The sequence below is a fragment of the Macrotis lagotis genome, chromosome 8, assembly GCF_037893015.1.
Source record: "Macrotis lagotis isolate mMagLag1 chromosome 8, bilby.v1.9.chrom.fasta, whole genome shotgun sequence".
In the NCBI taxonomy this organism is placed as follows: Eukaryota; Metazoa; Chordata; class Mammalia; order Peramelemorphia; family Peramelidae; genus Macrotis; species Macrotis lagotis.
In genome coordinates, this window is record NC_133665.1 from 107864737 (window position 1) to 107889814 (window position 25078).

Here is a 25078-nt window from a genome sequence, read left to right on the forward strand (position 1 = left end):
TGAATGGAAGAAAATTGGAGGCTACCATTTTGGAAGTGTGATGGTTAAGGTAAAGGGGAAAGATTGAGGCAGGTTACTGAGCATATTGGGAAGGAAGGAAGAGGTTTATCTGGAAATCCATGGATCTGGATAGAATGAGAAGGGGTAGCTGGTTGGTAGTGGTGGTGGTGATGGCAGAAGGCAGGGTTTGAAAGTGGCAGTAGGGGAGCAAAGACTGTGCCACTTTCTCTTCTTGGTTTTTTGTGTCAAGGAAGGAATGGTCAGAGTTAAAGAGGAAGCCATTTTTATATTCCCATCATCTAATGGTGCCTGGCATGTAAGTGGTAAATTTTTGCTGTTTGGGAATATTGGGGGACAGAGGGGGGAAAGATGGAAAAGAGGGAGGAAGAAAAAGGAAAAAGGAAAAAGACAAAGCTTCCAATAGAAGAAAAAGATAGTTGACATAAGTGGAGAGCTTAGCCCTGGCAAGAAGGTAGGCCACCTCATCATCTGGTATTGGAGCAATGGAGAAGCCTATGGAACTGAAGACAAACATTTTGTGGAAGGGAGGAGGGGAGATGAAGTTCTCTTGGGGCATCAAAGCATGCTATCTCCTCTTGGACAGCATAGTTTCACATATGGCTTTCTGCCACATTCTTTTGCATGAAGTCTCTTGATCTTGACCTGTGCTTGCAAAATTCTAGAACAGGTGGTACAGTAGATAACTGAGTGATGGAGTCAGGAAGACCTGAGTTTCTGCCCTCAAATACATACTAGTTGTGGGACCTGGGTAAGTAATGTAATCACCCTGTTACTCAGTTTCCTAATTTGTAAAATGAAGATAATCTAGATTATAAATATAAATTGTTTACAAACTTTAAATTACTATAAATGTCAGATGTTATCTCTGTTTTCCTGCCTGAGAAATTCATTACTGGTTTCAGGAACAGGGAGGAATATCATTTATATGACCTGAATCTGCTCAGCTATCCTCTGATATGAACTCTGAATAGGAACAAGATGAGATATCAATGAGTTAAGGCCTGTCAGCTTGATTTCATAGCACAAAGCAGAACTGTTCCTATGTCAAGAGTGACCTGGAATCCCAGGTAAGTGCATTGTCTTGAAGAGAACCACAATGACCAGTGTGCTAAGAGTATTCCTTCCCTAAAAATTCTAGAATTTCAGATTCTAATCTAATGACAGTATGCATGTCCTCCCACCATGCCATACCTTCCAAAAGGTCCAGTCCTAGAATGATAGTTTGGAGTATGGGGAATAGGAAAGATAACTGTAGAATCATTGGAGTATATTAATAGAATTTCAAACTGGAAGGATCCAGTGTAGGGTCATGCAGGTCTATGAAGTGTCCCATACAAAGAAAAGGAGATTAAAGGACTAGTCATTCAATGGTGGTAAGCTAAAGAAAAGGGGAATGAAAGAGCATAAGCAGAGGGCTTAGTATTGCCTGCTACCTCATTCTCTGAGACTGCAACAGAGTGAAGACAGAGGATTTTGAAAAGTTCCAATCAAAATAGAATGTAAATTTCCTGAGGGTAGGAACCAATTTCTGAATTTGTCTTGTGTACTCAGAGATACTTAAGTATATAATAGGTACTTAATACATATTTTGTTATAAACAAAATATGAATAGGATAAGAATGGAAGTGAGCAATGGGGCGGCACGTGCAAATCCTTGAATCATAGGCAACTAGGTGGCACAGTCAATAGGAGTACTGACCCTGGAATCAGGAGGACCTGAGTTCAAATTTGACTTGAGAAATTTAACACTTATACCAGCTATGTGACCCAGGGCAAGTCATTTAACCCCAACTGCCTTACCCCTCCAAAAAAAAGAACCTTTTCATCAAATATCTTAGAGTAATGGCTTGATGTTCAAACTATATAGAAAATTAACAAATGCTTAAGATCAAAAGCTTTTCCAAAATGGATAAAGGGTCAAAGGATATAAACAAAGTCCTCGAAGAACTGAAAACTGTTAACAATATGATTCCTTCAAATTACTAATAAGAGAAATAGAGATCAAAAAATTATGTTCTACCTCATATTCAGAAAATTGACAAAATTTACAAAAGATAAATATTGAAGAAGGTGTCCAAGAAAGGTACAAATAGACTGATGGAGATAGAGATGAATCTACTCAACCATTATGGAAAACAATTTAGAATGCCTCAAAAGTAAAATATCCATACCTTTTGACTCTTTGACTCTGCCATCTCATTGCTAAACATCAAAGAAATTAAAGATAGGAAGGTCTCATGTAGTCCGAAATATAATTATTATTTGGAGAATACTAAACAAAGTGTATTTCAGTAATATATGTTGTTATAAAATTAAATCAGCAGCATTTCATACGTAATGAAACATTTTATCATAAGAAAGGTTAAATGACAATCTCTAACATTTATATGGCTCTTTAAGATTTGCAAAGCATTTTATTTTATTTTTTTAGGTTTTTACAAGACAATGGGGTTAAGTGGCTTGCCCAAGGCCACACAGCTAGGTAATTAAGTGTCTGAGGTCGGATTTGAACCCAGGTCCTCCTGACTCCAGGGCCGGTGCTCTATCCATTGTGCCACCTAGCTGCCCCTGCACAGCACTTTATAAGTGTTATTTGATTTTCACAACCATCCTATGAGTAGCTATTATCATCTCCATTTTATAGAGGAGAAAACTGAGACCTAGAGATGTTAAGTGACTTGAACAGGGTCATACAAGATTTAGAGTCGAGTTTTACGAATTCCAAGTCTGACATTTTATTCATTCTTCTACCTAATTGCTTCAGTTTGAAGAATAAAGAGAAACATAAGAAAAGATGTTTGTGTGTGTGTGTGTGTGTTTTTATACAAAGAAGAAGGCAGAACTGGGAAAAACAATATAAACAGTGGAAATGGAAAGAACAAAAGAAATTGATACTGCTGACCACATAATTATAATAACTAGGCTTGGCACCCTGATAAGGATGATATGTAAATGATTTCCTTCCTTTTCAGACTGGAAAAACTACATGTATGGAAAACTAGATATTTTTGCTGATCTGTTTTCTCTCTCTCTCATTGTTGTTATAGACGGATCCTAGACTGGGAGGAGGGGAAAAGGATATGTTGAGAAATAAAATCAAAGTAAAAACAAAATATATTATCTATAACATTAAGAATAAATTACTTTTTGGGGCGGTTAGGTGGCTAGTGGATAGAGCACCGGCCCTGGAGTCAGGAGTACCTGGGTTCAAATCCGGTCTCAGACACTTAATAATTACCTAGCTGTATGGCCTTGGGTAAGCCACTTAACCCCATTGCCTTGCAAAAAAACCTAAAAAAAAAAGAATAAATTACTTTCTAGAATGGTTAGACCAATCTATGCCTCCACCAACAGTCTTGGTATGATGCTAAGAAAGTGACTAAGCTATTTAGCTATATTCTCACAGCTAAGAATATATCCCAAAGGGGCGGCTAGGTGGCACAGTGCATAGAGCACCGGCCTTGGAATCAGGAGGACCTGGGTTCAAATCCGACCTCAGACACTTAATAATTACCTAGACATGTGGCCTTGGGCAAGTCACTTAAACCCATTGCCTTGAAAAATCTAAAAAAAAGAAGAGATATCCCAAAGAAGTCCATTACATGAAGTTTCACAACAGCTGCAAGTCTGGTCCTCTTCTGGTTCTGTCCTTGCTGCACCGCTCAGTTTTCTGATCATTGGATGCCAATCCCATTCTGAGAATGAGCTCCTCAAATCACAGTGATTGCTATAGTATAGTACCTGGCAAATAAGACCTCACCAGGGTAGCAGCCAATGCTCAATGGTGCCCACATGGCGCCATGTTCTCCATAGCTCTTGGCTCTCAATTGTGAAACTAGCAAATAGAAGATGACTGAAGGCTAGAAGTTCAGTGACTGCCAAAGTTTGCACAGCTTAGAAGTAATAGAGCCAAGATTCAAAATCAAGCCCTGTGACCCTATTCTGTCCTCTGCCCAGATCAAATCTAGTTCAGTCCAGTATATTTCTGAGTGCTACATTCTAGGAAGGTCATGGTGAGTGACCTGACTATATGGAAGTTACTGTGGATGTTTAGCTGGGAAGGCTTAGATATGATTGTGATGGAGTAGGGGTAGAGAGGGAAGAAGGGAGGATGACATTACTTTCCTCAAAGTATCTGTGAGCCTGTTTCTCAGGAAAATCCAGGAGCCTGATTAGGGGAATTAGGCTTTTTTCTTATGGATGTCAAAAAGGAATAATAAGTTTCATGAGCTACAAAGAAGCAGACTTGTTTAACGTGCCACCCTCTGTGATCCCATTTGGAATTGGAGTGGACTGCCATTCTCCTGTTCATTTAAGAGATAGGGAAACTGAAGCAAATTGGGTTAAGTAACTTACTCAGGTTGCAGAGCTAGTAAGTGTATGAGGCCAAATTGAATTCCGGTTTTCCTGACTGTAGGTCTGGTGCTCTATCCACTACACCACCTTGCTACCCAACCAAAAACTAGAGCTACCTAAAATGAAAAAACTCATAAGGTAGTAAGTTCTCCATTGCTAGAGATCTTCAAGTAGAAACTAGGCAACTACTTCTTGGGGCATTTGTAGATTTTCTATTCCTTGTGCTTGAATGAGATGGTCTCTAAGGTTCCTTGCAGCTCAAGATCTATAATCCTCTTAGGTCCTAGAGTGGGCAAGGAACTGTGGAAGGTTAAACAAGTAGCAAAGTGGGGATTCGGTCATGGTTTCTCTGACTCCTAATCCCAGCATTCTCTGTGAGCCAGTGAGGATGCGCCACCTTGAAAACACCCAGGGCTTAACAGGTTCTCACTTCAGTTCATGTAAACATCTTAATTGCAACTTTAATGTCTTCACGTGGAAATCCTCAGCATTAAATTACACCTTAATGGGAACACTAAATTATCCACAGACCTTGGAGCATATTGAAGGGCCAATATATTTATAGTTTCTCAAAGCAGGAATTTATAAATACTGTTCCCTAAGCAAAGCCTTACCAGGCCCTGGAACTCTTGACAGGTAGTATTTATGCTACAAAAAAAGCCGAAAATTCACTCCCTCTTCCCCAACACACACACAGACACACACACACACACACGCTCGTGCACGCAGTGAGAGAGAGAGAGAGAGAGAGAGAGAGAGAGAGAGAGAGAGAGAGAGAGTCCATTCTACTTCCTGTTGGCTGGAGTAAATGTGCTGTTATGCTGTTATCATGGGAGGTGATGGAAAGGCAGAGGCTAAATGGGTGTAGAGTTTTAGATATATAAATCAAGTATTTAGTATGCATCTACTGTACGACAGACGTTGGGCTGAGGATACAAATAAAGTGAGACAGATATGCCCTCAAGGAATTTTTTTCTACCTGAGAAACAGTGGAATTTTCTTTTTAACTCTTAAGGGTGAACCTTCATACAAGACTTTGAACCTCTGCCAAGAAATATTGTGCACAAGGGCACCTAGGTGGTACCGTGGTTAGAGCACCAGCCCTGGAGTCAGGAGGATCTGAGTTGAACTCAGACAATTTGACCTCAGACAATAATTACCTAGCTGTGTGACCTTGGGGAAGTCACTTAACCCCATTGCCTTGCAAAAAAAAATTATGTATCAATATATCTAATATGGAAATATGTTTTACATGATTGAGCATATACAGTCTATATTAAATTGCTTATCTTAGGGGGAGAGAGAGGAAGGAAGGAGGAAGAAACTTTGAAACTCAAAAATCTTTACATGTAATTGGGGAAAAAATAAAATACTTTTTAAAAAAGAAGATATATTGTATATTATATAGTTATCCGTGTTTATTTCTTTTCTCCATCCTAGACCATGGGTTCCATGGAGAGGAAGGACTCCATCTTAGATAAATTCTGTATGGCTTCCAAGGCCTAGCACAGAGTTTATCAGGGCAGCAGATGTTTAATAAATACTTTCTGAATTGTATTGGTTGAATTCAACTGGGCATCTACTCCCTGAATGAAAGCCCTGACTATAATGCAGTCAATCCAACAAACAGGCCAGATTCCTTGTGGATTTTTCCCCCCAAAAGCCTCCCTTTGCTCCTTTCAAGCTGTCACCATCACCCTGTCCCCAACTTGGTCAGGTGTGAGGCTCCCCATCTTAAGGGTCAGCAGTTAGAGATAGTGCAGTACTAACTAAAAGTTGGGCAGAGAACAGGGTGTAGCCATGTTTACCTTTAGTGTCCTTGGTCCATGAAGGGGGAAAGGCGAAATGTTCATGAGGCCATCATTGCCCTTTGGAGATAAGACCTGAGCTGGTCTTTTCTTTCCATCCCCTCCCCACCACCACCTCCAAGTGTCTCCTAGCTCAGTTCTGAGCCCATTCAGATGGCAGGAAGCAACTACCTGCTTACTCCCATCCAGAGTCAGGAAGCTTTTTTCTCTGGCAGCATCACCAGAATCACAGTAGGAAGATACTTTGGATGGATTAAGTGTGTACTGTGCGGATTAAAAAAGCAACAAAATGATGATGATCTGGCTTTTACAGACATACAGACAGATGTGTTCATATTTATATGGTCACACACACACACACACACACACACACACACACACACACACACACACACCAGATATTAATGGCACAGCTAGATTAGCTGAAGTGGTCAGGATATACTCTGGTAGAAATCCTCTCTCCAAGTCAAACCCAGTCCAGATGCTAACCCAGCAGTGTTCACCCACCATCTGTTGGATGAGGGTGCTCAGGGTAGTTGATCTGGAATGCCTTTGATTATCCCATACATCTCTCAGCCCCTCTTTGACTCCTCAGGGGTCTAAGTAAGACTCACATGTGTCTTACCCTCCAAAAATGCAGCTCTAAATTCTTCAGGGTCATTGACCTTTTAAGCAATCCCAGGATCCCTACTTACTGAAAAAAGGCCTAAGTCTGTGGGTAGTGGAGATGGGGAGGGGAGGCCTTTCCATGAGTCACTGATATACCTCTCCCACTAACTCCATATACACCCACTCACAATCACCAGCAACTTTTTTTCATAAGTAATAGAAGTAGCTGTACAAACTTGCAGGGATTCCACACATGTTGAGAGCCTGCCTAGACTTCCTTTCCCTTGCTTTCCCTAAATCTTTTTGACTCTCATTTATTTTTTCCATCTCTCTCCTTCCCCCCTTTCCTTCCCTGTCTCTCTATTCCTCATTTCTTCTCTCCCTCTTTATTCCTGTTTTCCTATCCCCTTGTTTTTATCCCTCCCTCCCCCCTTGTCCTTTATCTTTTATTTAATAAAGAGTACACAGTTTGGGGGTGGTGGTGGAGGGGGACAGAAAAGCTTTGTAGGTCTGATGGCTTCAGCTTCCTCAGGCCTAGCCTGCCTCTCTCTCTCTCTCTCTCTCTCACACACACATACACACACACACACACACAGACACGCATGCACACACACACACACACACACACACGCGCACACACACACACACACACACACACACACACACACACACACACTTTCCACTGTACTTTGTCCAAGTTTTATCCTGTTGTGCTCATTCATAGTTTCCAATTGCTTTGATCATCAGTTTAAGCCAAATATTAACCTGGTGGGATTTGCTTGAAATCCAGGGAGGAAGAGTAGGAGGACAGGAGAAAGAAAGAGGGAAAGTGAGTTACAAAGAAATGGTGAACTGGGGAGTCAGTGGTTGCCTCCTGCAGAGAGAACCCAGGCCCCTCAGGCCCCATTTTTGTCCTATATCATGGGACATAGTCTCTTTCCATGCTGGGCTGGGATGCCAGTTTTATGTTCAACAGAAGCTTTATAAATTCCAGGTCAGGCAGCACTGTGTGGGCTAGAAATAGAAATGACCAGAAGACCTTCCCAGCAGAGCCAGCTCTGGACTCCCATCAGCTGACATGGGTCAGTGCTGGCCAGTGAGGGGCGTTGTCCTCTTTGACCCCAGTTGCATCCTGAGGCTGGGACCTGTGCCAGTCAAGCGTTGATGGCATTGGCCACATCGGTGAAAACCAGCCGGCTTGGTCTCTGCATTGGGCCCTGGCTTGTCAACAGGATCTGTGAGGAAGCAGCAAATTGAAGAAAATCAGAGAACGAAGGGAAAGGCCTCAGAGACCACTCAGACAAAACCTCAAACGTCACAGAGTTTCCCAAGGCTACACTGAACTTGAAGCCTGCAAAATGGGTGCTCGGGAGAATGGCCGAACAATGTGGTTCACAAATGTAATCGAATGTTACTGTACCAAATAATGACTATCATAAATACAGAGAAGCCTGGGAAGACTTCCACAAATTGATATGAAGTAAAATAACTAGAATTTGGAAGTATACATGATAATAATGTGAATGGAAAGAACCACAAAAACAAAAATGATTCAATGTTGTAAAATTCTAATGACCAAACTTAGACCCAACAAAGAGACAGGAGAATTAATCCCTTTACTTTCTTGTAGTAAAGGGGTGAGAGAAGATGGATATGGAACACGATATCTAATGTAGGACTTAGTGAATATGTTGGTGAATAGTTTTGTAGATCACTTCCCCCCCCTCTTTTTTTTATTCTTGTGTAGCAAGATAGTTCCCTGGGAGAAAAAAAATAGATAAAGAGATAGATGGATGGATGTAGATACATACATATATATGCATGTATATGTATTCATATATATATAATGTGTATGTATATAAACAAACATGATTATAGATATAAATATAGAAGTAAAAGATTATATAGATATAGCTATAAATGATATAGATTATATATATATAACTTACCTCTATATAATCTTATCATTTATAGACATCTATATAGTCTTTTATATCTATAATATAGATGCATTATGTAGTATGTGTTTGTATATCTGTAATTATATTTACTTATGTGTGTATTATATAAAATTTATATAATTTATACCATATCTTTTATATCTTTTTATAATCTTTTATATCTATAATTATATATGTATACATATATAATAGATATATTTCTTCATTCATTCATTTTTTTAGATCCAATATGGGAGTCCAGTTCTCTTGATTCCAAGTCATATGTCTTGCCCTTTTCTCCAGACTGACTTCCTCTTCTGTCATCCCATAATCTCTAGTCCAGAGATGTGCACACAGCAGGAATATATAATAATACAATAAATGAATAACACACCACCTTTCCAGCTCAACTCCTAACCCCCTCATCCATCTCCTCACATATTCACTGCCTTAGGAGATGGATGACCTGTGCTTTCCATACATCTCTATATTTTGGATTCTGCTATCCCCTGCATCTGAAACATTCTCTTTTCCTCTTTATGCATGAATTCCTATTACCCTTTAAAAATAATGACAATAATGAAAATAGAAGCTAATGTTTAGATAGTGCTTTAAGTCTTATTAAGCATTTTGCATAGATTATCTCACTGGATTTCATTTGTACATCTATCTTTTAAGTTGTCATTATTTTTCCCCATCTTACAGATGAGCAAACTGAGGATGAGAGGTTAAGCTAAGGTCACATAGCTATTAAGTAGTTGAAGCAGGATTTTAACTTAGATCTTCCTGGCCACTCTAGCCTGTCTGCCAAACTGCTCCTCTTTAATGCCCAAGTCTAATGCAGCCTCTTCCAGAATGTTTTCCTCAATCTGCCTTCAGTAGGAGCTTTTCTTTCAGCCTTAGTAGAGCATCTGGGAGCTTTCTGATATATTTATGGGTATTATGGTTGTCAGCACTGCTATCTTATCCCCTGATACTAGACTATGAGCTTCACTCAAGTAGGGCCTGAGGCTTAGTAAAACTTCAGAGGCTGGGGAGTGGGGGTGGGGGAGAGGAGACGAGGTGGGGGGAGAGGGGGAGAAGGAGAAAGGAGAGAGGAAGAGACAGAGACACAACGAGACAGATGGAGGTAGAAAGAAAAATACAGAATGAGATGGAAATAGAGATAGACAAAGACACAGAGTCAGAGAGACAGAGACACAGAGAGATAGCCTTAATCAAATAGAGACAGGACAGAGAGATAGCCACAAAGAGAGACAGAGAGAAACAAAGAAAGAATTCTGTACCTTGTTCTGAGAGGCCTGTGCAGAGGCTGCATCTCTCCCATGCTCCAGTAGCTCCTGTTCCAGCTCATCTTGCTCCTCCGTGGGATCAAAGTTGTACATGGGCATAAGTTGGTGCCGAAGCTTCTCCAGCCTGAAAGCAGAGGGCAGGGTAGAATATGAGGTTCCCTCTGCTTTGTCCCCCTCTCTGGTGCTACTTAAGGCCTTACCCTATATAATTAAGTGAACCAAGACAGCCCAGCTAATGGGGAAGATGGGGAGGCAATGGCTGCTGGCCGAGAGAAAGACAGATGCAATTTTCCTTTCTGAGACTCCCACCTTGGTTGGGTACTGGATTTAGATCTCAATTAGAATCACACCTCTACTTATTAGCTGAGAGATCTTGGACAAATCCCGTCAGCTTTCTGGGCCTCAGTTCGAATAGACAGTCTCTTTAGTTCCTTCCTCTCCAAAGTCCTATGAACCTGCTCATACAATGATACCTTCATCTCTCCCTCACTCATTTTTTTTTCAGCTTTTTGTAAGGCAATGGGGTTAAGTGGCTTGCCCAAGGCCACACAGCTAGATAATTATTAAGTGTCTGAGACTGGATTTGAACCCAGGTACTCCTGACTCCAGGGCCGGTGCTTTATCCACTACACCACCTAGCCGCCGTTCCCTCACTCATTTTTGAGCAAGGTCTTCACAACTGTCAGCAGGTTCTCTAAGGGCAGATCATCCTATGACATGCTTCACCCTTAAGGCCTTCCCATGGGTGCTCAGGACCAGACCCACAGCCTAGAAGGAATCTTATGGACTTTACATGAAAATAGAATGGAGCATAGATGAACCAAAGGAAGATACTGATCATAAATATTTATGCTTGCTTTTGGAATTCATAGTATATAAGATGCTAAAGTTAAAAAGAACCTTAGAATAAACATTAGCACCAGAAAAAGAGATCTTAGAACACAGAACAGATAATGTCAGCTAGGAGGGGACCTTACACTTAAAATATCCATACCAGGAAAAGGTGTTAGAACACAGAACACAGAAAGTCAGAGTTGGGATAGAATGTAGACCAGCAGCAGGGTCTCTTCATTCCCACTTCTGAAGTCATCCTGGGCTGCTGGCACACATTTTTCTGAAGGAAGTGACCTAAAAGTTCATCCCTCATTTTTTGTTTCAAATAAGGAAACTGAAAGGAGTTGTTCAAGGTCACACAGTAAGCTTATGGCAAAGTCACAATTAGAAATCAAGTGTCCAGAATCCCAGTCTGAATTCGCTGTCACCACTGCCTCTAACTAGCTGTGTGACCTTGAATAATTATGAGTTTTCATTTTTTTTCCTGGCAGTGAATAGTAAGATTTATCTACCAACCTTTGGTGCTTGACTTACATTATTAATGTGAATGGGAACAAGAGCAATTGACTTTTCAATAACTTATTTTCAGGGGATAACTTAGTTGAGATTGTGAGGCAGCAAAGGTGAAGTTATTGATTTCCAAGGGAGAGCTGTCCTGCCTTGAGCCCAAGAGAGGACAAAGTAGCAATGAGAATAGGATTCTAGTCAAGGATGGCCTGGAACTATGGAGGAAAGGGAGGAGTAGCCTAAGGTAGGCGCTTTGAAGCTCATCTGCTTTCCATAAGCACAAAGGACAGAACAATCCCACTTAGCATTTATAGAGCATTTTAAGGTTTGAAAAGTACTTTACAGATATCTCATTTGAGCCTCACAGCAATCCAGGGGTTGTGGTGTTTTTATTATCTCCATTTTACAGATGTGGAAACTGAGATGGATTAGGTGATTTGCCCAAGGAAACATAATCAGTCTGAGGTTGGATTTGAATTCAGGCTTTCCTGATTCCAGATCTAGCATTCTCCCCACTTTGTCACCAGATGACATTCACATTGACCACAGATGTCAAAGTCACAACCAACATTTATTTTTAGTATCTTCTCCCACTGCCAGGCATGATCTAACTCTATGGTTTTAAAAAGCAGCTAGATTTGTCAAAGTACAATGAATGGAATGAATATCATTCTTCCAGTCAAAAGACCTGAGTTCAATTCCTGACTCTTATACATTGTCCCTAGTGGACTCCTCTAAGACAGTGAATATATGTTTTTATCTTTTTTTCCCCCTCTTAATTTCCCAGCTAGAGGTTGGCAAAGGGCAATCTCTCTGTAACTCAGTTTCCTATCTGCAAAATAGGTATAGTAATTAGCCACACCTGTGAGGAAAGTATTTTTAAAACATAACAGAGGCACTGTGATCTAATAGAGAGAGGGACAACTTCAGGTCAAGAAGATCTGTGTTCAGGTCCTCCCTATAAAAAAGAGGTTATATGATCCTGTGCAACCTCTCTCTATCCTCGCCGATTCCCTAAAACTATATATATTAAAATATACATGGCGGAGAAGATAGCAGTCTTCATTGACACAAGGGAATTTCCTACTCCAATGAAACTACAGGTTTTGACCAAAAAAGGGGGAGGTGGAGGGTAGAGAAATGGGGATTAGTATCTTCCTCCAAAGGATTCATTGGGGATCTGGGAAGAAGTCTTCCCCTCAGTTGGATAACCATAGTTGCCCTGACCTAGGAGCTGGAATCTGAGCCCCACCCAACACCTAAATTCAAGGGGTGTGTGTGTGTCTATTTCCACTTTTCCCTTCTCTGTCCTTTATTGTTCCCCCATGTTTCCCCCTTGTTGCTCTGCTCCTGGTACTGAAAGCCTGGAAAAAACAAAGAGGGGATTACCTCTTCCTTTTCCTGATATACAGAACCTAGGGGAGAAGGAGAGACAAAGTTATTGTACAGTTGGTAAACCCTCCCTTAAAGAAGAAGAGGGAAGGGAAGGTGAGGCGATGGATGAGTCAAGCAATTGATAATATAGGTGTCTAAGGGAGGGCAGGTGAGATTGACAGGAAAAAAGCAGCAACATATAGAACCAGATAACCTGAATAAGTTTTTACTAGCTGTGTGATCATGTATAAATATAAGCTTTCATTTTCACTTCTGCTCACAAAGTTGTAGGGAAAAGTTCTTTGCAAGAATTAAAGTGGTATGGCAATTTAAGTTATTAGTATCCCTAGTAAATTTTTATGAGGATTGATAGGTGGTGCAGTGAATAGAGCACCAGACCTTAAGTCAGGAAGACTCATCTTGAGTTAATATGTGACCTCAGTCACAAGCTGAGTGAGCCTGACCAAGCTACTTAGGCCTAATTGCTTCAGTTTCCTCATCTGTAAAATGAGCTAGAGAAGGAAATGGCAAACCATTCCAGTATCTTTGTTAAGAAAACCCCATGGTCTGAAAAGTCAGATATGACTGAACAAAAGATTTTAAGCTCCTTGAGGGCAGGGATCTATCATTTTTATATATGAGGAAGGAGGCACCAACTTTACCCACCTACAACACTTTGTATACCCTACACCTGCTCCAAACTCTATCCTGTGGCAGGGTAGAGAGATTAAAAGCTTTGAGAGGATACAGACAATTGTGGAGTATTCCCCTAGAATTTGTAGAGATTCTCCTTAAGGCAGGATTGGGAGCAGGGGAACAACTTGAACAAGGTCCCTGTCTTTGAGAGAGATTTACATCCTCTACTCTGCCCCCTTCTTCCAGACTGGGGCGGGGGGAGAGGTATCCAGGGGCAAAAACTATGTCTGTCTCTGACTCAGTCCTGAATTCGAAGATCAGTGGCTTCCTACAGGTGTGGGCTCCTTGTCCTCTTTAAACTAGGAACTCCCTGAAGGCTAGCCCCTCCCCCCTTATTTCATGAGTTTCCTGAAAGTAAAACTTGGCTTCCCACTTCAGATCAGGGCCACTTTGACGATAAAGGCTGGATGTTCCCCTCAGACCAGGGATTCCCTGAGGATAAGGACAGTGTGTCTCTGGTGGACCAAGAGCTTCCTGAAGGTAGAGATTAAGTCACCCATTCAGACCAAGAACTCCCTTAGGACAGGTGCTAACTTTCACAGAGAGTAAGGACACTGTCTCTCCCTGTAATGGACAAGCAAGCTCTTACTGTTGTGGGAAAAAAATAGAAGGAAAGGGGAATTTTTCTGAAACAAACTTTGGATTCTGTAAACACTGGTCATTTTGACTTGGGGGTGGGGGAGAAAGAGAAAAGCTTGTTGCTAGGTTTGTGGGCTACAAATTAAAACGAATAGGTTTTAAAGGCACTTCCTCTCTTAGACACAATTCCAAGGCAACTGAAATTCCTTCCTTAGAGCAAAAAGATGCTCTAAGTGGGAGACCTTGCACTGTGCTTGGGCTCATGCCCAAAACTCAAAGAATTTATAACCTAAGGGAGAATCACAAAAACAGATACAAAGGAAAAGTGATGAAAGTGCCAGGAAGACACTCAGGCAAAGCCTCTGGAGAGCTTTGAGGAAGGGAAGACCCCTTTCACTTGGTGGGGTGGGATAGGAGAGCCAAGAAGATTGCATGGAAGAGGGAACAGCTTAGGTGAATGGGAAGGGAGCTGGAACTGGAGTGAGACAATCATGAAGCAGGGGAATCACCCAATCTCAAGACATGTGCAAAAGGGCATTGAGGACCCTTTCCCTGAAAATAAGAGTGTAAGTATTATACCATGGTAAACCTTTTGCAAATATCTCCTTGGATCCTCACAACATTTTCACTTCTGAAAATTTACAGTCGAGGAAACTGAGGCAGGCAGAGAATAAGTGATTTGCCCAGAGTCCTATATAGTAGTTAGGTTAGGGTCTGAAGCCAGACCTGAACTCAGGTCTTCTTGACTCTTGGCAGAGCACTTTAACTGATGAGTCACCTAGCTGCCATGAGAAATAAGTAGCCAAGGTCGGGTTCTAGGTATCCAGCCTTCCAGCTCAGGTCACTTCAAACATATGGCATATAATATTGCATAATTGAATGTATTTGTGACTTACTCCCATACAAAAGTGGAAGCTATAGGAGGGCAGGAACCATGCCTTATCAAACATTTGTTTCCTCCCTAGTGTCTGACACTGGGCATCACACACAGGCACTTTGAAAATGTCTATCAGATTGAATTGAAAGCTTACAGGAAAGGATATGAATGAGGGAAGGGACAGAGCTAGGGGGAATCCTAGAAATCAAAACCAACTAATATATTCTCAGTTTTGAAGGGGAAGATAAAGCCCAGAGAGACGAAGAGTCTTATCCAAAGTTAATGAAGTGAGATCCCTTTTTACAGTTTCTTAAATGAGAAAAATTTGAGAACATAATCTTAGGAGCCCTCATCTGTCTCCAGTATGTGACCCCACCAGTTTAGACTGCTCCCTGGGTTGGAAAAGGTGACAAACTTTCTCTGCCAACGCTAGATATTTTCCCCAGTCTTGATTCCAGCAGAGCTTGAACCCCTATTTTTTTTCTTTCTCAGTTCTTGCACCTAGCCTGGGCAAAGTGTTAGAATTCTACCCAATGGGATAGAACCAAGGGAATTTAGAGGAGCTAAAGCTTTCCAGAAAGAAGGGGAGACCTCAAAGTTCTGAGATCTTCAGCTAGTTCCCCTCCTCCTACAAATCTGAGAGCCTCACTCAATAGCATAGGGAACACTTAATAGTATATCAGAGCAGAAAGGAATCTTAGAGAAAATTCTCATTCAAACCATCCATTTTCTAGGATAAGGTGATTTACCCAAGGTCAACCAGTAAATTAGTGAGATCAGAATTTAGGATTTTTATGCTGCTTCCCAAAAGGTAGGTGTATTTTTTGGCATTAGTTCAAAAAAGCTGAACAGATACTTGTCATTCTGCCCTAGTATTGAATCATGAGCCAACAGGGCCCTTGCAATTTTAAGGAATTATCCTAAGTGCCAACTGAATTGCAAAAATAAATAACGAGTATAATCAGAGTATCTCCTTGCCTGCTTCAGGGTCACAGAAATAACTCAGGTCCAACTCATCTTGGCAGTTGATGCCCATCAGGTGTTACCCAAGGAAAGAGAGTCAACCAAATGGAACCCTAACTCAAGGATAAGGAGTCCTAGCTCTGCCACTAATGAATGGTTGACCTTGAGCCAGTCCTTTACCCTTTCCAGATCTCAGTTCCTCTTCTGTAAAATGAGACAAATTATGTCAGATGATCATTAAGGGCCTTTTCAGCTTTAACAATCTATGATCCCTAAATGTGATTGCTGAGACCTGGGATTCTATGATCCTGCCTGTTGCCTGGCATGATTTTGCCTCTGGTAAAAGCACCCTTTCGGAGTCAGAGAATCCAGATTTCAAATCCTGGATCTTCCATTAACTACTGGTGTGACAGATATGAAAATACACTACCTCCCTCCCCTGCCTCCATTTGTGGGTTTCTTTAAAATGAGGTAAGCCCATGTTGTCCTCTTTTTTTCATCCCTTGATCTCTTACCATCGCCATAGCCAAGCCAATCACAGTGATGATTCCAAAGGATAGTAGCATTGTCCCCATGGTGGCCCCACTGCTAGCCACATCTGGAATTTTGGTGCCATTAAAGCTGGTAGTCTCAGGACTGAGAGTGGCACTCTCTGAAGCAGCCCCATCTGTGGTGGTCCCCAAATCAGGCTGTGGGGTTGGGGGGCTGCTTCGGTACAAGTCCCGAGGGGAAGCTGGGCTGTAAGTCATCCCAAGGCTCTGACCACGTCAGGTCCAGTCCTCCAACAGCAGTCCCAAGCAGGACAGTCTTCCAAAGGTTTTAAGCAGATTGGGGCTCCCCCAGGGCTTTCCTGGGAGGGCCTGCCTCTAGCATCATATGCACGGGCTGCCACAATGTCTCCCAAAGAAGAAGGAGCCTTGGCTTCTGAGCCCAGAGATGCCAAATGTCCAGAAACGCTGAAGTGGTGGAAAAAAAAATAGGGTTGGAGGGGGTGGAGAAAGAAAGCTGAAATTTGAAGACAAGTGAAAAAATCTATGAAATCCTTATTTTTAGAACATTCTTTACAGGATCTGAGGTCATTCTACTCATTTAATAACATTAACTAGATGGAACTGAATTTGCAATAAAAGGACCGTGTTTTGTATAGTTGAGAATGTGAAAGCCTATTGTCTTTTGTTTTTACTCTCAGTGTGTGGGAAAATCCTCTACAAGAGTCATCTTCATCAGAGCATGGAAAGGATCTTTCAAAGTTTTCAGAGGTTGTGTCAGAGAAATAGAAGCTATGACAAATCAAACCAAGGTGCAAATGATTCTTGCATTCAAGTCCCTTCTCTAATTTACCCTTCTAGTCTCTAACAAATCTTTGCTCTACTTCTCCACTTTCAATGGTGGCACAATGGATAGAGGCCTTGGAATCAAGAGGATGGAAGTTTGAATCCCACCTCAGGTACCGTGACACTTAACTAGCTGTGTGACTTTGGGCAAATCATTTAATCCTGATTGCCTCACATCCAGGGCCATCATCCTGATTCATATCTGGTCACTGGACCCAGATGGTTCTGGAGGAAAAAGTGAGTCAGCACTCCCTCATTCAAATCCAATTCATGTGCTTGTCATGGCACCACCTCCCTGATGTTGTGGTCTTCTTTGAGAATGAAGGACAAACAGCATCATATCATCATCATCATTATTATTATTCATGTAATCTATAGTCCAGTCAAACAGGATTATTCTCTGCCCTTTCTTCTTATTTGATTTGCTCTCATAGCCTTATTTTTGGCAAAGTGATTTCCTTATACTTGGACTAGATTTCCTGCTTAACCGCACCTCCTCCTTTTTGAGGCCAAGATAAGGGGCCACCTTCTCCAGGCAACCTTCCTCAGACTCTCCCGGAATGGAAATAATCTCTTCCTCCTCAAGTTTCTCATAGCACATTGCATGCAATGAATAAATGAAAAAGTACTTACATTGTGCCAAATGCTAAGTCTCAGGGATGCAGATAGCAAAGCAACAATCTCTTCTCTGAAGGAACTCCCCAATATTGTAATTATCTCTTTGTTCTCTCTCTTCTCCACCTCACTTTAGAATGTAAACTCTTCAAGGGTAAGAGTAGGTTGTCTCTTTATATATCCAGATACCCATATAGGAGCTTTGCACAAAGTTGGGGGTTAGTCAATGTTTACTGATTTGTTTTATTGGTTTGAGCTGGACTAGCTAAGTATGGATGAATCTGTCACCACAAGTGGTGACCATTAAGTGAGAAAGATTTTTTTGACCACTGGTAACTCATAAAAGACACTTCTTAAGGTGTGAATTGAGCTTCAGTATGCATCAATGAAGGGATTGTCTACACTAATGAAATTACAGAATCTTGAAGAATTTGGGGCCAGCTAGGTGGCACTGGAAAGAGTGCTTGGAAGACATCTTCCTGAGTTCAAATTCTGGCCCAGACATTTCTTAGCTGTGTGACCCTAGGCAAGTCACTTCATCTTGCTTGCCTCAGTAGTTTCTTCATCTGTAAAGTAAGCTGGAGAAGGAAATGGAAAATCACCCCAATATCTTTGTCAAATGGGATCACAAAGAGTTGGACATGACTGAAATTGACTGAACAATAGAAGAATTTGGGAAGAAACTATTTCCCTGACCTTAATGTTTCTTCCTCTAAGACCATTATAAAGGTTATGTTGATTGGTTTTGCTTAAATGTTTTTCTTTTTTTATTTGCTTGAGAGAAATTGATTTTAATGGAGAATAATAAGTATGTGGGTTTTGTTTTTTAACGGATGCCTTTTGTTTTTATGTATCATATTCTAAGTATATCTATCCCTGCAGAGAACCATTCATTCCTTGTAACAAAGGCCTCTTTCTTTTTTTTTAAGCTTTGTTACAAGAAATGGCTAATGCATAAGAAATGGGGGAGGGATATCAAAAAATGAAGGTGACATAAATACTGAAGGAATTAATCAAAATATGAGAAAATGTGTTTTAAAAAAATCTTATCAGGCAAAAAAACAGTTGCCTGGATTCAGTTGCCCAGTTCTCTGCCTGTGGCCCAACAGAAAAGATTCTGAAGATTTAATATGAGAAAAATGTGTTTTAAAAATTTTTATCAGGAAAAATCCAGTTGCCTAGACTCAGCCCAACAGAGAAGATTCTGCAGATTTTGCTGTCTAATTGGCTATAGATGAGAATAATCAATAATCACAAACTTAAAATTGAATATTGCCAAATTATGAAGAACAACCTTGATCATAAAGAAGATACAAGAAGGCTTTCCTTCCTCCTTCGGAGTTTACAGATTTGCAACATCACATATGTCAGATTTATTTTTTGATACATTGATCAATCAATATTGCTGATATTCTCTTCTTTTTCTACTTTTTCAAAAAAATAAAATTTAAAAGAATTCTTACATTTAATTATTTAAAATTTTTAAATTGTTATAAGGGATGGATCTTTAGGAGTGAGAAGGTAAGGATGGACAAGGGGGAAATCTAGGCAATGTCAAAACAAAAAATATCAACCAAAAAACTATTTAAAAATGCAATTCTTCTCTTTGTTAGCTAATATGGGGGGCAGTGAGGGAAGGAATGAGGAAGGGTAGACCTCCCACTACTTTTAGTGGAGGTTAACCATCCCTTTCCATTAGGGTATAGTAAAGACCTGTGGACAAAACCATCTCTCTTTTTAATTTGTTTCTTAATCTCTTCCAGAGAAATGATACACAAGACACCTCACAGTCTGGCCCAAGATTAATCCAGTATCAGCCACATGATACCACAATTAGAGTCACAGCTGGATTGGGTCTAAGCACTCAACTAGTCCAACCCCCTCACTTTATATTGAGAGAAATGGAAGTCTAGAGAATGGAAAGTGATGAAGATAAGAAGTCATTACCCAAGGTTATACAATGAGTTAAGTGATAAAGCTAGAACTAGAACTCAAGTCTCCTGGCTCCCAGGCTCTTTCTAATACCATCACCTCTTGCTCTGTTGTTCCAATGACTTTTCCTCTACACAGAACTGTCTTTGCAGCAATTTATATATTGTCTAAAATGACTACTGAAGAAAGGGAATGGATTAGAGAGAAGTGAGACTGGAAGAACTATTAGTTTAGTGATCCCTTGAGGGTAGGAATTACTACCATTTTTGTCTTTGTATCCCTAGCACCTGCAATGCAGCCTACCTCATAGAAAGAGCATAATTAAGGCTTCTTGAATTGAATACAACTCTTATAACATACCTTTGTTTTTGTTACCTTAAAAAGGGAGTCATCTCACTGTAAAAGATTGGGAAACATTGACATATTCCATAAAGAAGGAAGATCTTGGATTCAGAAGATTTGTCAGAAAAGAGATCTGATCAAATGAGTGCATCAAGAAAGGTCCGCAAAGTGATAAATGGTGGATATCTATTTGACTAGGGGACAAAAACCATCAACTTCATTCCTCAAGGTCCATAAGTAAACCCCAAAATATAGAGAAGAGGCTTGCAGAAGACTTGTTTGCTGTCTCCAGCATATTTAATGAGAATTAAACTTGCTCTCCTTGGCTCTAGAGGTCCAAACCAAAAGCAACAAGTGGAAGTGGAAGAGAGGCAAGTTTGAATGTCCATGTCAGAAAAGATTTCCTCATTTTAGAGTTGGGCTGCTTCCAGAGGTGATGACTTCTCCTTCACCGAAGGTCTCCAAGTGACCATTGTTGGATTCCTTGTTTTAGAAGATTTGGGCATGATTGCTGAGCTACTACCTCCTAGCTCAGAGATAATGTGTCTTTGAGGTCCCTTTCTGGGGTCCTGACTCTGACAAGCCTTCGGATCAATGATTTGGGGAGGCTGAGTTGTCTCCTTCTTATCACCCTTCCTAAGCAACTTGTTCTGTCCTCTCATCATCAACCAAGTGAAAATGGTCTGGCCAATTCTGCCTTCAACCCACACACCTTACATTGACCTGTTCAGATCCAGTCTGGGCCATAAAAATAATAATAATAACAATAACTCTATTGTCTTGTGTCAAGAGACTGGCTTGAATTCTTGTGTCCTTTACATTTTACCAATCACTTTCCTCACAACAGCTTTGTAAAGTTGGCAAGCACAAGTATGATTATACCTACTTTAGGTGAGGAAACTGAGATTCAGAGAAGAGGAGATACTTAACAGAAGTTGGGAAGCTATTAGGTAAGATGGACCTGTTAGTCTGATATTTAAAGTCCCCCACAATGTGATGCCAACCTATCTTTCCAGGCTTATTATGTTCTATTACTCCCTTTCATGTACTCCCTTATGTTTCAGCTAAACTGGTCTCCTACCTATTTCCATCTGCAACAGTCTAGCATTTCAACAGACTATTCCTCAAGCTTGGAGTCACTGCCTCCTCACTGATGTCTCCTACAATATTGAGCTTCCTTCAAGCCTTAGCTCAACAAACACTTATATGAACCCCCTCTTTGCCCCTCTACCTAGTTGTTACCATTATCTTCCTCCTCAAATTACCTGGGGAGAAGTTGTATTCCTGATAAAATGTAATCCTCTGGAGGACAGGCTATAACCAGTACATAGGTTTATTTCTTTTTAATTGAAAAGTAAAACTGGGAGTATTTGTGAAAGTTTGTGTGAGAGTGACAAGGGATGATGTTGGCCTGTGAGAAAGAGGATATGTGAATGGAATAGGGCAGCTAGATCGTGCAGTGGGTAGAGCATCAGCCCTGAAATCAGGAGGACCTGAGTTCAAATCCAATCTCAGACATTTACTGTGTGACCTTGGCTAAGTCACTTAACCCTGACTGTCTCACATCTAGGGCCATCTCTAGTCGTCCTGACTCATATCAGTCCACTGCACCCAGATGGCTCAGGAGGAGAAAGTGAAGCTGATGACTTAGCAGAGCCCCACTCACTCCAATCCAATTCACATGCTTGTCATGGCAGCACCTCCCCAATGTCATGGTCATCTTTGAGAATGAAGGAAAAACATCAACATGTGAATGGGCATAGGAATCTCACAGATCTCACCTAAGGTTCATTGTCTTTTATCTATAAAATGGGGTTGACAATATCTGTCTTGCCTTATGAAGATCCAACCAGACACAAAACATATATGTATATGTCTATGTATATATATATATGTATTTTGTGAGAGTTTCTTGCCCCTGCTTGTGAGTAAAGTCCATAAGCTATGAGTATATATGTACACCCACCCCATGAGTGTAAATATGAGCATAAGGGTGTGATGAATAACAATGTGAAGGTGAGTGAGTGAGTGTGTGGGTGAGTGTATATATGGCACAAAAAAAACCACTGATGCCACAAATATGATTTTTGGTCACTTGGAACACAATGTCCCTCATGGTCCTGCCAGCAGTGACTCTGGCCTGCCATCTGTCATGCCTGGTTTTATCTGCACTCCTTGGTATTAGCCTGGTGGAAGATATTTCAGCAGTCCCTGACTTCCCAGTTCTGCCTCATGATCCCCCCTGAAGGACCCCCAAAATAAGTACCTAGCCAAGCCAGCTCAGTGATGATGGGTTGAGACCTAGGAGGTGTCATTCTGTCCCCATTATGCTCCTGAACCTTCTTGGCTCTGAAGGACAGTACTAATGACCATGGGAGCCTGTTGCATACAGGCTGATTTCAATTCTATGGAAAGAAAAATGTCTTATCAATGAGAGTTTTTGGATGTTTGGATGGGTTGCCCCAGGAGATTTCAGATCACTGGAAGTCTTCAAACTGAGGTTGGGCAACCACATGTCAGGGACATGGAAATCACAATTATTGCCCAGTTCCCTTCCAAGGTCCCTTCCAACTCTCTGATTTTGTGAAGATGTCTCCTCTTCTACCCCAATTCAGCCCTTCAAGGGTTTCCTCTTCCTTTCAACTTCAATGCCTTCAGGTAGAAAATGGAACCAACCTTGTCTCAAGGCCATCTTTTCAGACAGCTTGCTTAACTTGTTTCCTTCTATAGCCCTACGGTTCAGTTATGCACAACTCTTTATGATTCCATTTGGGTTTTCTTTGCAGAGTTACTAGAGTGGTTTGCCATTTCCCTCTCCACTTCATTTTATAGATGAAGAAACTGAGGCAAACAGGATTAAGTGACTTGTCCAGGGTCACAGAGTTAGTAAGTGCCTGAGGCCACTTTTGAACTCAGGAAGATGAGTCTCCCTGCCTCTAGGCCCAGAGCTCTAACCATTGTGCCTCCTAGCTGCCTTATCCTCCAACTACTTTAGCTAAGGATCCACTGGGGAGGGACTGTGAGGGGAGGGTGGAGATGTCAGTACACCAGCTTTGAGCAGTACATAACAAGTCTTTCCTTCTCAAAGGAATTCAAGGATTTTGGAATCTGGAAGAGATCCACTTCCCAACCTATTCATTTTCTTTTTTTAGGTTTTGTTTTGTTTTGATTTCTTTTGCAAGGCAGTAGGATTAAGTGGCTTGCCCAAGGCCACACAGCTAGGGAATCATTAAGTGTCTGAGGCTGGATTTGAACTCAGGTCCTCCTGACTCCAGGGCCGGTGCTCTATCCACTGTGCCACCTAGCTGCCCCTCCTTCTACTTACTTCTTAACTTTTTCTCTTCCTATTCTCCTGCCCCCACACCTAGCTGCCCCCCCCAACCTATTCATTTTGCCGATGATGAGTCCCTGGATAGCCCAGTGTCCACCCAAAATAAATGGCAAAGATAGGATTATGACCCTAGGATTTGTGATCCCTAATCCCATAATTGTTTATTCTACTATGCTATTTCTTCTCTCCTACCATATTCTTTTTCCTTCCTTCTCTGGTCTCCTCCCCCCATTCCTGCCATCTGAGGCTCCTTTCCTAAACTCCTTCCTGCCCCCCTCTCCTTCCTTTTCCTTCTGGACTCTCATGCACTCATCCCATTCTAATATTCCTAATGGAACAGAAACAGCTCTAGGATTTGAGAGTCAAGGGATCTGAACTCTTACCACCTCACAACTTGCTGTGTGACTTCAGGCAAATTGCTTTACTTCTCTGGGTTTTATTTTCCTCATCTGAAATAATGTGATTAAAATTACCAGCATCACCAGCCTCACAGGAGTTATTATGACTGTAAGTAACTGCTGTAACTGTCCTCTTCTCTGATGAGGCCTCCAAAGTGAGTGGGAGGGACTAGGTAGGTGATCTCAAAAGCCCCTAGCAACTTTACAATCTGATGATTCTATGCATCCCAATAAAACGAACATTTAGTGCCTGAGGTTTGAAGAACACTGTGGGAGGTGTTGGGGAAGATGTATCACTTGGAGAAGACATTCTCTTCAAGTAGCTTATTAAAAGCTAAGTCCTGGGTCTGCCATTGACTCATTTTGGGACCAGGGGCAAGGCAAGTCATCTGACCAAGTCTCAATTTTTTTCTTCTGTAAAATGGGGGTGACGATACCCCTTGCCTTGTGAAGGTCTAACTTGCCATAAGCAGTGTGAACATACTCTGTAAGCTGTATCCAGCCCTGGGCTGCTATAGATAATATGTAATCTTGTATTTGCCAATAGGTGATAAAATATTATTATTCTCCCCTCTCTCCCCAGTATCTCTCCCCTGACATCCCAGATTTCCTGCCTCTCCCTGTCCTCCTCCTCCTCCGTGTGACAGCCCTTTTTCCTCCCAGCCTCCCTCCTCTCCCCTCCCCAGGACCCACCCCCCAGCCCTGCCATCCTCTCTTCTTGCCCTCTCTTGTGCCACCCACCACCTTCCTGCTGTCCCCTCCCCTTGCTCCCCCTCTGTGTGACCGCCCCCCTGTCCCCCACTCCCCTTCCCAATCCTCCCCTCCTACCTTAAAGGTTTGAATAAAAAGGATGGGATCAGCACTTACTCGGTTTCCCTTTAAGTCACTCTCTTGCGGGTTTCCAGCTGCTGGCTTGGTGGGCACTGGGCTGCGGGGTTGGTCCAGGAGCTGGGGGATGCAAAAACCCTTCGCCCCCTCTCCCTCCTCCCCCCTGCCCAACAGCCTGCCCGACTGTCCTAGCTACCCAGCCAGCTGCAGAGGAGCCCTTAGGGCCAGGGGCAGCGAGGGGGCAGCAGGTTGGGCGAGGGTAAGGGCTGCCGCCTTCCCACCGGCGGGCACGGACCAGGCGAGTGACCTCAGCAGTCCAGGAGGCGCTGGCTCTGCAGAGGGCAGCCTGGCACCATGCCTCGGCCTGATGGGCTTGGCAGCGCCGATGCCAGGGCCTGAGCAGGCTCCAGCGAGGCCCGGGGAGCAGGCGCAGCTGTCAGCC

The 25078-nt window shown here is 41.9% G+C and overlaps 1 protein-coding gene and 1 long non-coding RNA gene across 3 annotated transcripts; one reads left to right on the forward strand and one right to left on the reverse strand.

Moving 5' to 3' along the window:
- Positions 1-883: 883 nt before the first annotated feature.
- On the forward strand, positions 884-21012 carry LOC141496030 (uncharacterized). The gene is made up of 3 exons (XR_012470926.1): positions 884-1088; positions 17046-17156; positions 20122-21012. It is a non-coding gene; the product is annotated as an uncharacterized LOC141496030 (long non-coding RNA).
- C8H3orf18 (chromosome 8 C3orf18 homolog) lies at positions 4350-24919 on the reverse strand. Of its 2 annotated transcripts, none has more exons than XM_074198040.1 (5): positions 24676-24919; positions 16372-16812; positions 12757-12782; positions 10021-10150; positions 4350-8029 (listed from the first exon to the last, which is right to left on the reverse strand). In XM_074198040.1, exons 2-5 carry the CDS (start codon positions 16603-16605, stop codon positions 7949-7951), a joined length of 471 nt encoding a protein of 156 aa, XP_074054141.1. In that variant the 5' UTR covers positions 16606-16812; positions 24676-24919; the 3' UTR covers positions 4350-7948. The 2 variants fall into 2 exon arrangements, with proteins under 2 accessions (XP_074054141.1, XP_074054142.1); XM_074198041.1 differs by having other exon boundaries at positions 16372-16861.
- Between the last annotated feature and the right edge of the window lie 159 nt (positions 24920-25078).

Excerpts from the sequence above, each read along its gene's own strand:
- C8H3orf18 (XM_074198040.1), bottom strand. The coding sequence starts at position 16,605 with ATGACTTACAGCCCAGCTTCCCCTCGGGACTTGTACCGAAGCAGCCCC. Across the intron at positions 12,783-16,371 it reads TTGGCTTGGCTATGGCGATG|GTTCTGTATATCAGGAAAAG; the intron begins GTAAGAGATCAA and ends CTTCTCCCCTAG. Across the intron at positions 8,030-10,020 it reads CACAGGCCTCTCAGAACAAG|ATCCTGTTGACAAGCCAGGG; the intron begins GTACAGAATTCT and ends GCTTCCTCACAG.